General features: G+C 49.7%; 1 protein-coding gene across 1 annotated transcript; it reads left to right on the top strand.

Annotated features, from left to right (window-relative positions):
* Nucleotides 1-1,020: 1,020 nt before the first annotated feature.
* Nucleotides 1,021-2,783, top strand: LOC123182377 (UDP-glycosyltransferase CGT). The gene has a single exon (XM_044594920.1). It carries the CDS (start codon nt 1,109-1,111, stop codon nt 2,534-2,536), a length of 1,428 nt encoding a protein of 475 aa, XP_044450855.1. The 5' UTR covers nt 1,021-1,108; the 3' UTR covers nt 2,537-2,783.
* Nucleotides 2,784-15,587: the final 12,804 nt, after the last annotated feature.

The following is a 15,587-nucleotide window of genomic DNA, read 5'->3' as shown; positions in this document are numbered from 1 at the left end:
TCAACCTAGCAATGTTGTTTGTCATGGTTCAAATTGTTTGTTCGTTCACACATATGAGCGGCTTCACTGCATACATCACTGCAAGTTTCACTCGAGACCTATTTAAACAAAAAAAAACTCTCATCCTATTTCCATAGTTTCATCGCTACATCCCATGGTGTCACTTGATTCCCATTGAAAATGATAGTGGAGCTGTACCTTGCCGATAGGTGTCACAGAGTTCACACATTGTGCAAAAAATGTGATTGCGCCATTTCAGCAAGTCCCCTCCCCAGCACACGCCTTGATACTTCGGCACTGAAGTTTAGGTCGAGGCGCCCTATGAGTCAATGCTACATACTCCCTCCGTCACAGTTTATCGGGCGTGTTTCAACAATCAACAATCTCTGGGACCAAGGTGATTAGTGATTAAAGTGAAAAATAGCATCGGTGGTTATATCATGGCGTCTAATTAATGAAGAAATTAACGCGTGCACATATACATGGAGTGCTTCCACCCCGTACACACACATGCAGTTATTCCACCCCGCGTACACACCAGCATGAGAAAAAAAATGGTGGGCTTGATTGCGGTTACCACGCCCTGATTAATTATGCATTAAACCAAACTTGCCTAAAATCTCTGTGGTGGAAATACATGAGAATTGAAACGTGCTGTGAAAACTGTGACCGAGGGGGTACCAAATTTGATGTGAGGGCCAAGATGGACCTGCACCAATTTTCTAGTACTTGGGAGGGACTCGTTCACTGTGAGCTAGCTCGTTGTACTACAAAGTTCAACTTTTCTTGGGATGAGCTCCGCGTAAAATGAGTGTTCAGTGTTCACTCGAAGCTTAACTACTCAGTCGGTTGATAAAGGCCACGCAGGAGCGTAAATAGCCACATGGCTCAGCGCTGATCCGCTTTCTTAGGACCAATTCATAATAACACTCAAACAAACGTACAACTACGTGGACAGAGACTTGCTAACCGACAAGGACACGCAGCACGGCAGCAGAGCTACCATGGATCTGCCATTAAAACGAGCCGATAACTGCAGTGGCGGACGCAGCACCAAACACTAGCCAGTCCTCTCGCACTCACAGTCACAGACCAAGCTAGCTCGTCAATGGCTCTCGCGGCGAAGCCGAGCTCCGGCGACCAGGCCAGAGGCGCACCGCATCTCGTCTTCATCCCGAGCGCCGGCATGGGCCACCTGCTCCCCTTCTCCCGCTTCATCGCCGCCCTCGCGAGCGAGGGCGCCGTCGACATCTCCATCGTGACCGCGCTGCCGACGGTCTCAGAGGCCGAGTCGGAGCACTTCGCCGCCCTCTTCGCCGCCTTCCCCGCCATCCGGCGCATCGACTTCAACCTTCTGCCGCTCGACGACGCCACCCTCGCCGGCACGGACCCCTTCGTCCTGCGGTGGGAGTCCCTGCGCCGCTCCGCCCACCTCCTCGGCCCGCTCATCGCCGGCGCCACGCCACGCGCCTCGGCCGTCGTCACCGACGTCACTCTGGCTTCCCAGGTCATCCCCATAGCCAAGAAGGAGCTGCACCTCCCGTGCCACATCCTCTTCATCTCCTGCGCGACCATGCTGTCCTTCCTCGCCTACTTCCCCACCTACCTCGACGGCGCCAACGCAGACCACCTCGCCGGCGACGTCGACATCCCCGGCATTGGACGCATCCCGGTCGATTACCCCCCGAACGTGCTGCGCAACCCCGACAGCCTCTTCACTAAGCAGTTCATCGCGAACGGCCGCGAGATCGCCGAAATAGACGGCATTCTCGTCAACACGTTCGATGCCCTGGAGCCAGAGGCACTCGCCGCCCTGCGGGACGGCAAGGTCGTGCCCGGGTTCCCTCCGGTCTACGCAGTCGGCCCGCTCAAGTCGACGGCCACGGATAAGGAGGCGGCACATGGCGGCGCGTCTTCACCCATTGCCTGGCTCGGAGAGCAGCCGGCGCGGTCCGTGGTGTACGTGGCCTTCGGCAACCGCAACGCGGCGGCGCTGGAGCAGATCCGCGAGATCGGCGCCGGGCTGGAAGCGAGCGGCTGCCGGTTCCTGTGGGTGGTGAAGACGACGGTGGTGGACCGCGACGACACCGCGGAGCTCAAGGACGTGCTGGGCGAGGGGTTCCTGGAGCGCGTGCAGGGGCGCGGCCTGGTGACCAAGGAGTGGGTGGACCAGGAGGCGGTCCTGAAGCACCCGGCCGTGGGGCTGTACCTGAGCCACTGCGGGTGGAACTCGGTGACGGAGTCGGCCGCGTACGGCGTGCCGATGCTGGCGTGGCCGACGCTGGGCGACCAGCGCCTGATCGCCAAGGTGATAAAGAGCGGCGGGTTCGGGCTGTGGGTGGAGCACTGGAGCTGGGACGGCGGGGAGGACTCGCTGGTCCGCGGCGCGGAGATTGCGGAGAAGGTGAAGGAGGTGATGGGCGACGAGGCGATCTCGGCGAGGGCCAAGGAGATCAGCCAGGAGGCGACCAAGGCCGTCGCCGAAGGCGGGTCCAGCCACCGGAGCATGCAGGAGTTCCTTGCCACGCTCAGTTGACTGCTCTGCTCTGTTACCGGCCGGGAGCTGTTGTTTACTGAACCTCGTGCCCTGTCGCACTTTGTATCGTCGTTTCGACTGAATCGACCACGATGCATGCCATAATCGTTGATCGATCGAGAATAAAAAGGAGAACCAGGAGGAAAATGAGTGCACTAGTGGCACCCTGCTGCCTCATGGTTTCATTTTGACTTTAGCTATATGTCAGTCAACTGAATTTTATATCTGGGTCAGCCGATTTTTGTCCGCTGAATTTTCTTTGAGATTCGTGCTGCTTTCTTTTCCTGGCTTGTTTGTTGTGTGGGTTTGTTTCTTTGTGGTTTGTTTAGGGTACATCTAGATGTATCTTAATTATTGCACATCTAAATGACACAAGCAAGCACGGAAAGGAAAAAAAAATCCACACAAATCTTGCGTGAGATCAATTGTATAGGACTTAGATGTGCAATACTTATGGCAAATCTAGATATGCTTTAGCAAAATTGTTTTTTTAATTGACCCCATATTTGGGTCGGTCGATTTCTTTCTGGGCCGAAGACCATTAACCGTGTGATCCAGCCATTTTCTCTCTCCCTTTATTTTTTATGTTATTTCTGTTTTATGTGTTTTTGCTTCTGTTTTTTTGTTTCTCTTTGTTAGTTCGTTTTATTTTTATTTTGTGGATATTTTTTAGATGTTGGGTGGCTGTAATGTAATACTTTGCAATATGTGTGAAAATTACACAACTATATGACTATTGTTTGCATACTAAAAAAGTGCAATTTAAGAGCGAAGTTGTGTGCAAGTTTTGTAAAGTTTTTACTTTATATTTCATTTTAAAGGATAACTAGTAGAATGTCCGTGTGTTGCTACAGGTTACAATGCATAAAAATGAACTAAACAAATGATTAAGATTATCTTCAAGATTGAAACTTATTTCTCTCATGTATGTTTGGGTGTGTTAGGACATCAAACGGGCGCCCAATAGTCTTCATAAAATTTATCCGTCTGAACAGTCCGGACTTCCTCAAATACAACCCACATATGAATGAGACGATAATCCTAGACGCAGGGACTCTTACGAGTTTTACAAAATCTCCATCTAACTAATCTTTCTTCCCCCTGATTTTCAACTGGGGTGGGCCCCATCCTTCCTTGATCTTAAATCCTATGGGTCCACAGTGGATAGTCCGTTGAACCCGTAAAAGAATTCCTCGTTGATGTAGAATTACTCCGGAGCAGAAATGTGGTTGTCCGACATGTTATCATCGACATGTGGTCTCAACACAAAAACCCCACATCACGATACATCCTCCTTTTTCTGCCGGACCCTCCCCTTACTACTTGTTTTCCTGCCATAGCGAGACATTTATTTTCTTGTTGGAGCCCTCTACTTTAAAAACATGTCTAACATGTAGCGTTAGGATCATCGTGTATGTCATGTGACCTTTTTATGGTAGATAACTTTTCTTCTTACTACTATCTCTGCCATGGAACCCCCTTCTCTAATAAAAAATAATACATTTTTAATAGAATAATAAATGTATTGCGCCATAAAGCAAATGCAATCAGTGCATACACACCGATATGTTCTCTGTAGCAAAAATTTACTGGATTTTTTTTTTTGCAAAATCCATCATACCTCCACATCTCGACTCTATTTTTTCAGATTCGTCTCGACTAATATTACAACCACTGCCGTGACATCTGGTCCTTGAATCTTTGTCGATAGGTACCGTCTTGTCCTCCTCAAATCCTTGTCGCTAGCAATCTTAGCATTGCACGGTTGCAACGGTTGCTGCTAAGAATTGTGACACACACAGCAGGGCTTGCAGTGGTGTGTCTAACACAACTACAGAGTGTCCATTTGTGTTCGTGCTTCTGTTAGGCAAGTCCGGCCAATATGCATGTAAGCTGAATCAATTTCATAGCTGAACTATCATGTATAGCAAAGAACAGTGTAGTAATAAAGATAAGAGGGTTGTAAATATGCAGGTATTGCCAAAAAAATGACATCAATAATTAAACTTTGTTTTTCATGTAATTATATTTCTATAATATTCCTTGTAGAATACTATTTTCATTACCAAACATCACCTCCTTACTGACATGTACAGTAGTACTTTGCATGTATTAAAATTTAAAAGGGATAGGAGTTTCTTTGCTTCACATGGCCTATGTAGAAACGTAATGACTAAAATAGTAATAAATCTAATGGTTCCAATAAATAGAAATTCAGGCATAGGAGTTTCTACGGCTTGGACGGATGGTGGTACCATCCATATAATTCATCTGAGCAGTACCTAGTGACTTGTTTCACAATCAAGTAGTTCTCCAAGCCCCTTAAAGCAACAACAAATATAATTCATAGAACACCAACTTACAGTTTGTGAACCATAGCACTGTAGAAGTAACACACCATACTCTCCCTACTCCCGGTGAAAATCAATCCTTGTTCCTCCCCATGGAGCATGGAGCATATACATCAGTTCATGTTCACTCCTTAAATGGTCATTCAGAGAAGCATGTAGATGTTGGGGATCGCAGTAATTTAAAAAAAAATTCCTACGATCACGCAAGATCTATCTAGGAGATGCATAGCAACGAGAGGGGAGAGTGTGTCCACGTACCCTCGTAGACCGAAAGCGGAAGTGTTTAGTAACGCGGTTTATGTAGTCGAACTTCTTCGCGATCCAACCGATCCAAGTACCGAACGTACGGCACATTCACGTTCAGCACACGTTCAGCTCGATGACGTCCCTCGTGCTCTTGATCCAGTTGAGGACGAGAGTGAGTTCCATCAGCACGACGACGTGGCAACGGTGACCATGATGTTACTGGCGCAGGGCTTCGCCTAAGCACTACGTCGATATGATTGAGGTGTGTAACTGTGGAGGGGGGCACCACACACGGCTAAAAGATCAACTTCTGTGTTCTAGGGTGCCCCCTGCCTCCGTATATAAAGGAGGGAGGGGGAGGCCGGCCGGCCCTAGGGGCGTGCCCAAGGAGGGGGAGTCCTACTAGGACTCCAAGTCCTAGTAGGATTCCACTTGGTGGAAGGGGGAAGGAAGGGAGAGGGAGAGGGAAAGGGCGCCGCGCCCCTCCCCTAGTCCTATTCGGACTCCCCATGGGGAGGGGGCGCCTCCCCTATGTGGGCTGTCCTCTCTCTCCCCTATGGCCCATGATGGCCCATTGCTTCTCCGGGGGTTCCGGTAACCCCTCCGGCACTCCGTTTTTACCGGAAACCATCCGGGACACTTCCGGTGTCCGAATAACATGATCCAGTATATCAATCTTTATGTCTCTACCATTTCGAAACTCCTCGTCATGTCCGTGATCTCATCCGGGACTCCGAACACACTTCGGTCATCAAAACACATAGCTCATAATACAAATCGTCATCGAACGTTAAGCGTGCGGACCCTACGGGTTCGAGAACTATGTAGACATGACCGAGACACCTCTCTGGTCAATAACCAATAGCGGAACCTGGATGCTCATATTGGCTCCTACATATTCTACGAAGATCTTTATCGGTCAAACCGCATAACAACATACGTTGTTCCCTTTGTCATCGGTATGTTACTTGCCCGAGATTCGATCGTCGGTACCATCATATCTAGTTCAATCTCGTTACTGGCAAGTCTCTTTACTCGTTCTGTAATACTTCATCCCGCAACTGACTCATTAGTCACATTGCTTGCAAGGCTTATAGTGATGAGCATTACCGAGAGGGCCTAGAGATACCTCTCTGAAACACGGAGTGACAAATCCTAATCTCGATCTATGCCAACCCAACAAATACCTTCGGAGACACCTGTAGAGCATCTTTATAATCACCCATTTACGTTGTGACGTTTGATAGCACACAAAGTGTTCCTCCGGTATTCGGGAGTTGCATAATCTCATAGTTTGAGGAACATGTATAAGTCATGAAGAAAGCGGTAGCAATGAAACTGTAACGATCATAATGCTAGGCTAACGAATGGGTCTTGTCCATCACATCATTCTTCTAACGATGTGATCCCGTTCATCAAATGACAACACATGTCTATGGTTAGGAAACATAACCATCTTTGATAAACGAGCTAGTCAAGTAGAGGCATACTAGGGACACTCTGTTTGTCTATGTATTCACACATGTACTAAGTTTTCGGTTAATACAATTCTAGCGTGAATAATAAACATTTATCATGAAATAAGGAAATAAATAATAACTTTATTATTGCCTCTAGGACATATTTCCTTCAGTCTCCCAGTTGCACTAGAGTCAATAATCTAGATTACACAGTAATGATTCTAACACCCATGGAGTCTTGGTGCTGATCATGTTTTGCTTGTGAGAGAGGCTTAGTCAACGGGTCTGCAACATTCAGATCCGTATCTATCTTGCAAATCTCTATGTCTCCCTCCTTAACTTGATCGCGGATGGAATTGAAGCGTCTCTTGATGTGCTTAGTTCTCTTGTGAAATCTGGATTCCTTTGCCAAGGCAATTGCACCAGTATTGTCACAAAAGATTTTCATTGGACCCGATGCACTAGGTATGACACCTAGATCAGATATGAACTCCTTCATCCAGACTCCTTCATTTGCTGCTTCCGAAGCAGCTATGTACTCTGCTTCACACATAGATCCCGCCACGACGCTTTGCTTGGAACTGCACCAACTGACAGCTCCACCATTCAATAAAAATCCGTATCCGGATTGTGACTTAGAGTCATCCGGATCAGTGGCAAAGCTTGCATCGACATAACCGTTTACGACGAGCTCTTTGTCACCTCCATAAATGAGAAACATATATGTTGGGTTCTACCGTAGGGTGCGTCGACTGCAAATTAAAATTTTCCTACACGCAGAACAACCAGGAAGATGCTACGGGAATGGATCACAGATCGTTACCACTAGACGCGCAGTGCGGTGCAGCAGAAGAAGAGTTGGGGCAGCACGTTAGCGTGGATCGTCTCCTCCTCGTCCGATCTCCCTCGAACAGCCGGTCGTAGGATCCCACGTACAAGTTCGCCAGAGCGGCGCAGGTGCACCGCCTCTAACGGTATCCGCGCGTGCAGGAGGAACGTCGTGCGGCGGACTGCTAGGTCCGATCACACAACTGGCAGCAAGTGGAGGTGTCTATTTGCAACACATGCAAACCCTAGTGACAGCACCGAAGCGATCAACCACATGAGTGTGTCGCGCCTCCACTATATATAGGCATCTGTCGCGGGATCAACTCTTGGGCCTCGCACAGATCCTAAAGCCCACAAGTCTACTCGGCCACAATCCGAATACAGCTCGGATCACATCCGACCAGTTTCTTCGGATCCGACCTCGTAGGCTCCTTCACTTAAGTGCGCGACCCCTTAGGTTCAAGACGGCTTGGTCGCAGTTCAGATCACCTCCGAACTGCACGGTTGGTAGTGGCCTCTAGCAAGGCATGCCGAACACCAAGCAGACTATGAAGCTGGTTAGGCGAACCTGTACAACATGTCACACTTCTGTTCCCTTTGCCACACGATATATGTTGTCGGGCTCAAGGTGAGATTGTCATCCTTGTGCTAGCCTGACCTCTTTCTCATTCCAGTGATGCCGACCACAAATCGGATTATCTCATAATCCTAATCGCATGGCCATGCTTATCTTGGTCGGATCACACGAAGGGCCCAAAGTATATCTTTCCTGATCGGAGGGGCAATCCCATCTTGCTTGACCATGTCTCGCAGCATGGGTCTGGACAAGCCCGAAACCTACCTCTGTAACTACCCAGTCACGGAGTAGCGTTTGGTCGGCCCAAAGCAGGTCTATCACCATCCCGAGTACATGTGCCAGCTTAGGTCTTAGGACGTAGAACGTATACTGTACTAGAGACTCACAGATGACATATCGCTGCATCTCATAGTTGGGTCTGTCCGACTCGGACCTTATCTCGACTCGGATCCGACTATGTTGAATCCGACCAGATCCTTCCAAGTCCATATTATCAGGTGAGCATCCAATGCTTCATGGCTAGTGATACCAAGCCATCGACCGTGTCATATGCTAGCCTAGTCGGCTGTGAGTCCACACAGCCCTTTCGACTAGGGACCTTTTAGGACAGTCATCATACAATGCATAGTCCCACAAACAAGTCACGTACTTGCTGATACACATCATTGATAATATCCAAGGACTATCTTTATTCATAAACACATAGGAAATATCATCATACATGATTGCCTCTAGGGCATATCTCCAACAATATCCTTAGTCCTTTTCAGGTATTTTAGGATGTTCTTGCCCGCTGTCCAGTGCTCCACTCCGGGATTACTTTGGTACCTCCCTGCTATACTTATAGCAAGGCACACATCAGGTCTGGTACACAACATAGCATACTTTATAGAACCTATGGCCGGGGCATAGGGAATGACTTTCATTCTCTTTCTATTTCCTGTCGTGGTTGGGTTTCGAGTCTTACTCAACTTCACACCTTGCAACACAGACAAGAACCCTTTCTTTGACTGATATATTTTGAACTTCTTCAAAATTTTGCCAAGGTATATACTTTGTGAAAGTCCTTTTAAGCGTCTCGATCTATCCCTATAGATCTTGATGCCCAATATATAAGCAGCTTCACCGAGGTCTTTCATTGAAAAACTCTTATTCAAGTATCCTTTTATGCTATCCAGAAATTCTATATCATTTCCAATCAACAATATGTCATCCACATATAATATTAGAAATGCTACAGAGCTCCCACTCACTTTCTTGTAAATACAGGCTTCTCCAAAAGTCTGTATAAAACCATATGTATCACACTATCAAAACGTTTATTCCAACTCCAACAGGCTTGCACCAGTCCATAAATGGATCGCTGGAGCTTGCACACTTTGCTAGCATCCTTCGGATCGACAAAACCTTCTGGTTGCATCATATACAACTATTCTTTCAGAAATCCATTCAGGAATGCAGTTTTGACGTCCATTTGCCAAATTTCATAATCATAAAATGCAGCAATTGCTAACATGATTCAGAGAGACTTAAGCATTGCTACGGGTGAGAAAGTCTCATCGTAGTCAATTCCTTGAACTTTGTCGAAAACCTTTTGCAACAAGTCGAGCTTTGTAGACAGTAACATTACCGTCAGCGTCGGTCTTCTTCTTGAAGATCCATTTATTTTCTATGGCTTGCCGATCATCGGGCAAATCCACAAAAGTCCGCACTTTGTTCTCATACATGGATCCCATCTCAGATTTCATGGCCTCAAGTCATTTCGCGGAATCTGGGCTCATCATCGCTTCCTCATAGCTCGTAGGTTCACCATGGTCTAGTAACATGAATTCCAGTACAGGATTACCGTACCACTCTGGTGCGGACCGTACTCTGGAAGCCTACGAGGTTCTGTAGTAACTTGATCTGAAGTTTCATGGTCATCATCATTAGCTTCCTCACTAATTGGTGTAGGAATCACTGGAACTGATTTCTGTGATAAACTACTTTCCAATTCGGGAGAAGGTACAATTACCTCATCAAGTTCTACTTTCCTCCCACTCACTTCTTTCGAGAGAAACTCCTTCTCTAGAAAGGATCCATTCTTAGCAACGAATATTTTGCCTTCGGATATGTGATAGAAGGTGTACCCAACAGCTTCCTTTGGGTATCCTATGAAGACGAACTTCTCCGATTTGGGTTCGAGCTTATCAGGTTGAAACGTTTTCACATAAGCATCGCAGCCCCAAACTTTAAGAAACGAAAACTTTCGTTTCTTGCAAAACCATAGTTCATAAGGCGTCGTCTCAACGGATTTTGATGGTGCCCTATTTAAAGTGAATGCAGCCGTCTCTAAAGCATAACCCCAAAACGATAGTGGTAAATCACTAAGAGACATCATAGATCGCACCATATCCAATAAAGTACGTTAGGACGTTCGGACACACCATTTCGCTGTGGTGTTCCAGGTGGCGTAAGTTGTGAAACTATTCCACGTTGTTTCAAATGAAGACCAAACTCGTAACTCAAATATTCACCTCCATGATCAGATCATAGAAACTTTATTTTCTTGTTACGATGATTTTCCACTTCACTCTGAAACTCTTTGAACTTTTCAAATGTTTCAGACTTATGCTTCATTAAGTAGATATAACCATATCTGCTCAAATCATCTGTGAAGGTCAGAAAATAACGATACCCGCCACGAGCCTCAATACTCATTGGACCACATACATCGGTATGTATTATTTCCAATAAGTCAGTAGCTCGTTCTATTGTTCCGGAGAACGGAGTTTTAGTCATCTTGCCCATGAAGCACGGTTCGCAAGCACCAAGTGATTCATAATCAAGTGATTCCAAAAGCCCATCAGCATGGAGTTTCTTCATGTGCTTTATACCGATATGACCTAAACGGCAGTGCCACAAATAAGTTGCACTATCATTATCAACTTTGCATCTTTTGGCTTCAATGTTATGAACATGTGTATCATCACGATCGAGATTCAACAAAAATAGACCACTCTTCAAGGGTGCATGACCATAAAAGATATTACTCACATAAATAGAACAACCATTATTCTCTGATTTAAATGAATAACCGTCTCGCATCAAACAAGATCCAGATATAATGTTCATGCTCAACGCTGGCACCAAATAACAATTATTTAGGTCTAAAACAAATCCCGAAGGTAGATGTAGAGGTAGTGTGCCAATGGCGATCACATCGACCTTGGAACCATTTCCCACGCGTGTCGTCACCTCGTCCTTAGCCAATCTTCGTTTAATCCGTAGCCCCTGTTTCGAGTTGCAATTATGAGCAACAGAACCAGTATCAAATACCCAGGCGCTACTACGAGCATTAGTAAGGTACACATCAATAACATGTATATCAAATATACCTTTCACTTTCCCATCCTTCTTATTCGCCAAATACTTGGGGCAGTTCCGCTTCCAGTGACCAGTCCCTTTGCACTAGAAGCACTCAGTTTCAGGCTTAGGTCCAGACTTGGGTTTCTTCTCCCGAGCAGCAACTTTCTTGCTGTTCTTCTTGAAGTTCCCCTTCTTCCCTTTGCCCTTTTTCTTGAAACTAGTGGTCTTGTTGACCATCAACACTTGATGCTCCTTTTTGATTTCTACCTCCGCAGCCTTTAGCATTGCGAAGAGCTCGGGAATTGTCTTGTTCATCCCTTCCATATTATAGTTCATCACGAAGCCTTCATAGCTTGGTGGCAGTGATTGAAGAACTCTGTCAATGACACTATCATCAGGAAGATTAACTCCCAGCTGAGTCAAGTGTTATGGTACCCAGACATTCTAAGCATGTGTTCACTGACATAACTATTCTCCTCCATTTTGCAGCTATAGAACTTGGTGGAGACTTCATATCTCTCAACTCGGGCATTTGCTTGATATTTTAACTTCAACTCTTGGAACATCTCATATGCTCCATGACATTCAAAACGTCTTTGAAGTCCCGATTCTAAGCAGTAAAGCATGGCACACAGAACTATCGAGTAGTCATCAAGTTTGCTCTGCCAGGCGTTCTTAACGTCATTAGTAGCGTCTGCAGGAGGCCTAGCACCTCAAGACGTAATTCTTTTGTGCAGCAATGAGGATAATCCTCAAGTTATGGACCCAGTCCGTGTAGTTGCTACCATCATCTTTCAACTTAGCTTTCTCTAGGATCGCATTAAAATTTAAAGGAACGGTAGCACAGGCCATTAATCTACAATAGCATAGACATGCAAAATACTATCAGGTACTATGTCGGTGTACAAAAGAAGGGGCGCACCTTTGTACCCCTTTACCTGTGCACGGACAGTCGGAGCCGCGCCCACGGCCACACCGAGCAGAACAGGGGAGGTGAACCGAGGTAAAACTGAAGCCCAAGACAGCCAGAGCAACGCCAAGGCCGAGGTCACAAAAGATCAGAGAGACGAAGCAGGTTCCCCCGGCAAGACCTTTGCCGGGGCAGCCTCCGCGGCCCCGGCAAGGCCCTTGTCGGGGCGGCTCGTCCAACACCAGCGGAGTGCACCACCCTTGAGCCCACGGTCTCCAACACCATCAACCACGTTGGGCCAGGGCTCGGGAGGCACCTCCATGGTGGTATGCAGATCTTTGTGAAGACAAGGAATATTCAAGATCAAATGAGGATTAAAAGACAACGATCCTTGACAAGATCCTTGCCGAGGGGAGCCACAAGACCCCCGGCAAGATCCTTGCCGGGGACAACAGCACGCCACGGCAAGGCCCTTGCCGGGCCACCCGGCAAGGCCCTCGCCAAGGGCGCCAGCAGGGCCACCTCCAGGCCCGCACCAGCCAAGTCTCCACCACCGTTCGCATGCAGCTGCCAGCCCAACCAGCTGGGCAGGCACCTGCGTGGCAACATGCAGCTCCCAGGCCAACTCAGCAAGCGCCTGCGTGGCGGCATGCAGACCTTCATGAAGACTTTGCCACCGCGCCACCTCAGCTGCCTGCCTGCCTACGTGGCGCCGCATGCATCGCTGACCAGGGCGCGTGTCGAAGCAAGGAGGAGCGGTGACGGACGGGACGGGCCTCGTTCCCGTCCCCAATAAAGCAAGGGGACACCTAAGCGATGCATTAAATGCGTCTTGTCCTGTAATAGGAGTGATAAGCTCGTAGCACTGTACGCCTTTCCACCTCCTGTGTGCCACTGTGGCAGCCCCTTTCGACTATAAAAGGAGGCCCATGGCGTACTGGAGAAGGATTCGGCTCTTTGGAACGACTTAGCCACCGTAGCTAGTTGGAAGGCTCAAGAACACTCAATACATCCACCAAGGCAAGACTAGGGTTTTACGCATCCTCGCGGCCCGAACCTGGGTAAACGATCCTTGTGCTGATTACTAATCCTGCTCTTCTCGCAACCCTGCGCCCGGCAACCGTAGTAGGGATTCTTGTGATCTCATAGGTGTCGTTTCCCACCGACATCTTTGGCGCGCCAGGTAGCGGGCGCAATTGTGAGAATCTGGTCTAGTAGTTAGCCTAGCATTTCTTCACCGCCATGGCTCCCAAGAAGAAGACGGCCACAACGATCGGCTCGTTGGGGGCCGAACGGCCCGTGCCAGTACGGGCGAGCAGCGGCCCGGTCGCGGACAGAACCCGAGCCGCGGTCCGCGAGCACCAGCATCGCCCTGGCAGTCAGAGCCTGGCGAGCGGCGCCGTTCGCGCGCCAGGCGACGGGCCGCACATCACCAAGTCTAAAGATGGGGCTGGGCCCCCCGCGGGCGGCGCGGGGCCCTCCAGGAGTGTCGTTGTGCCACCCACTAGCAGGGTAGCAACCTCCAAGACGCCCACGCCGGCGACCACTGCGCTCTTCCCATGGTGTGCGCGACGAGCAGCGTCACCATGCCGGTGACCCTGGTCACCGCCGTGGGAAGAGCCCTGTGCGTCGTCCGCGGGATGAAGGAGTTCAGCATGCCCACCGAAGTGCTGGCGAAAATGGTGCGCAGCCGCTGGGTCGTGATGGAGCTCCTTCTAACGTGGTTAGAAGTCGAAGCGCGCCACGGTCCACGCAGCTGTCGCTGCCACCCACGCCCGCAGAAGCTTTGGCGCGCGCGCAGCTGCTCCTCGACTTCCCTCCTGCTGCGGAGAAGCTCGACGAGTGGAGGGCCACCATCCGGAGCCTCATCACCGTCGCCAACAAAGACGATCCGCGACCAGCGGGACCCTCGGGCCGGCGCTCCACCGAGCCACCACATACCAGCGCTGGGAGGACCTGGGGTGCTGTGGTCACAGTGCACTCTCCTTCTCCTCGCCAGCCGCCACGGGCGTCGGCCCGTCGTGACGACGCTTGTGATAACATCTCTATAGCGTCATCCGACCCGCAGACCCACCGCGACCAGCACCAAGTTCTTCGAGAACAAGCTCACGAAGATACTCGAACCCCTATCGAGTGCCGGCGTGATACACGCCACCAGTCGGACAAGCAGGCGGGACCCGCTATGGACCACCCAGCACCGGGGGGCTCCGGCGGCCTACCTTACAAGGTGGGCTGCCCGGCCTTTACCCGCGAGCTACGGCAGTTCCAGTGGCCGTCCCACCGCACGTTCAAGCCCGACGTCGGCGAGAAGTACATTGGCAAGACCCATCCGTTCGAGTTCCTCAGCATCTACACCATCGCGATGCAGGCTGCCGGAGCTCGCGACGACAATGTGCTTGCCAATTGTTTCCCGCTGGCACTGAAGCCCAATGGTATGTCTTGGTTGATGCACTTGCCGGCGGATTCCTTTTCTTCTTGGTCGGATCTGTGCCATGAGTTCGTTGGCGCCTTCACAGGAGGCCACCAAGCTCATGGCCAGGCCAGCGATCTGCATATCATTCCCCAGAAGGAAGGGGAAACCCTGCGCAAGTACATCCAGAGGTTCAGCCGGGTGCAGTACAACATCCCCGACGTTCATCCCGCCGCTGTGATCAGCGCGTTCCATCAGAACGTGCGCAACCGCAAGATGCGCGAAGAGCTGGCGATGACCAAGGTTAAGGATGTGGCCGAACTCTACGTTCTGGCCGATAGATGCGCCTGGGCTGAAGAGGGAAGGAAGTACCCCAGCGAAGACGCCGGCACGGAAACCGACTCTACCGACAAAGACGCCGCCGCCCCGACGAAGAAGGACCGACGTCGCAACAGGAAATGCAAGGGCAAGGCCGTACTTGCCGTTGAAGGATCTGACGACACCGGCGCTGCCAAGAAGGTCAAGGCAGATGGCCCCGGCAAGGAGATTGCCAGGTGCACCGCCTGCCGGGCCTTAGCAGCTGCCGACAAGCCAGGGGGCTCCGGCAAGCAGTACTGCAAGATCCACCGCACCAAGGGCCACGACCTCCAGAACTGCCGGCAAGTCGAGCTGCTTGCTGAAAAGCAAAAGGCCGAGTATGAAAGGCGGGACAAGGAGAAAGGTCAGGACGGTGCCGAGGGATCCGGCAAGAAGCGTGGCGGCCAAGGAAGCCGCCCCGACAAGGACAACCAGCAAGAGAGGCCCGCCCAGGGCCGTGACAAGAAACAAGAAGACGATGATCACGACGAGGACGACGAGTCCGGTGAGAAAGAGTTCCAGAAGGCTACGGAGGCCATGTGCGTCGATGGTGGCGCCTCGCTG

Source organism: Triticum aestivum, chromosome 1D (assembly GCF_018294505.1).
Source record: "Triticum aestivum cultivar Chinese Spring chromosome 1D, IWGSC CS RefSeq v2.1, whole genome shotgun sequence".
Lineage (NCBI taxonomy): Eukaryota > Viridiplantae > Streptophyta > Magnoliopsida > Poales > Poaceae > Triticum > Triticum aestivum.
Note: the sequence above shows the minus strand (reverse complement) of the source record. Positions and strands in the feature narration are given on the sequence as shown.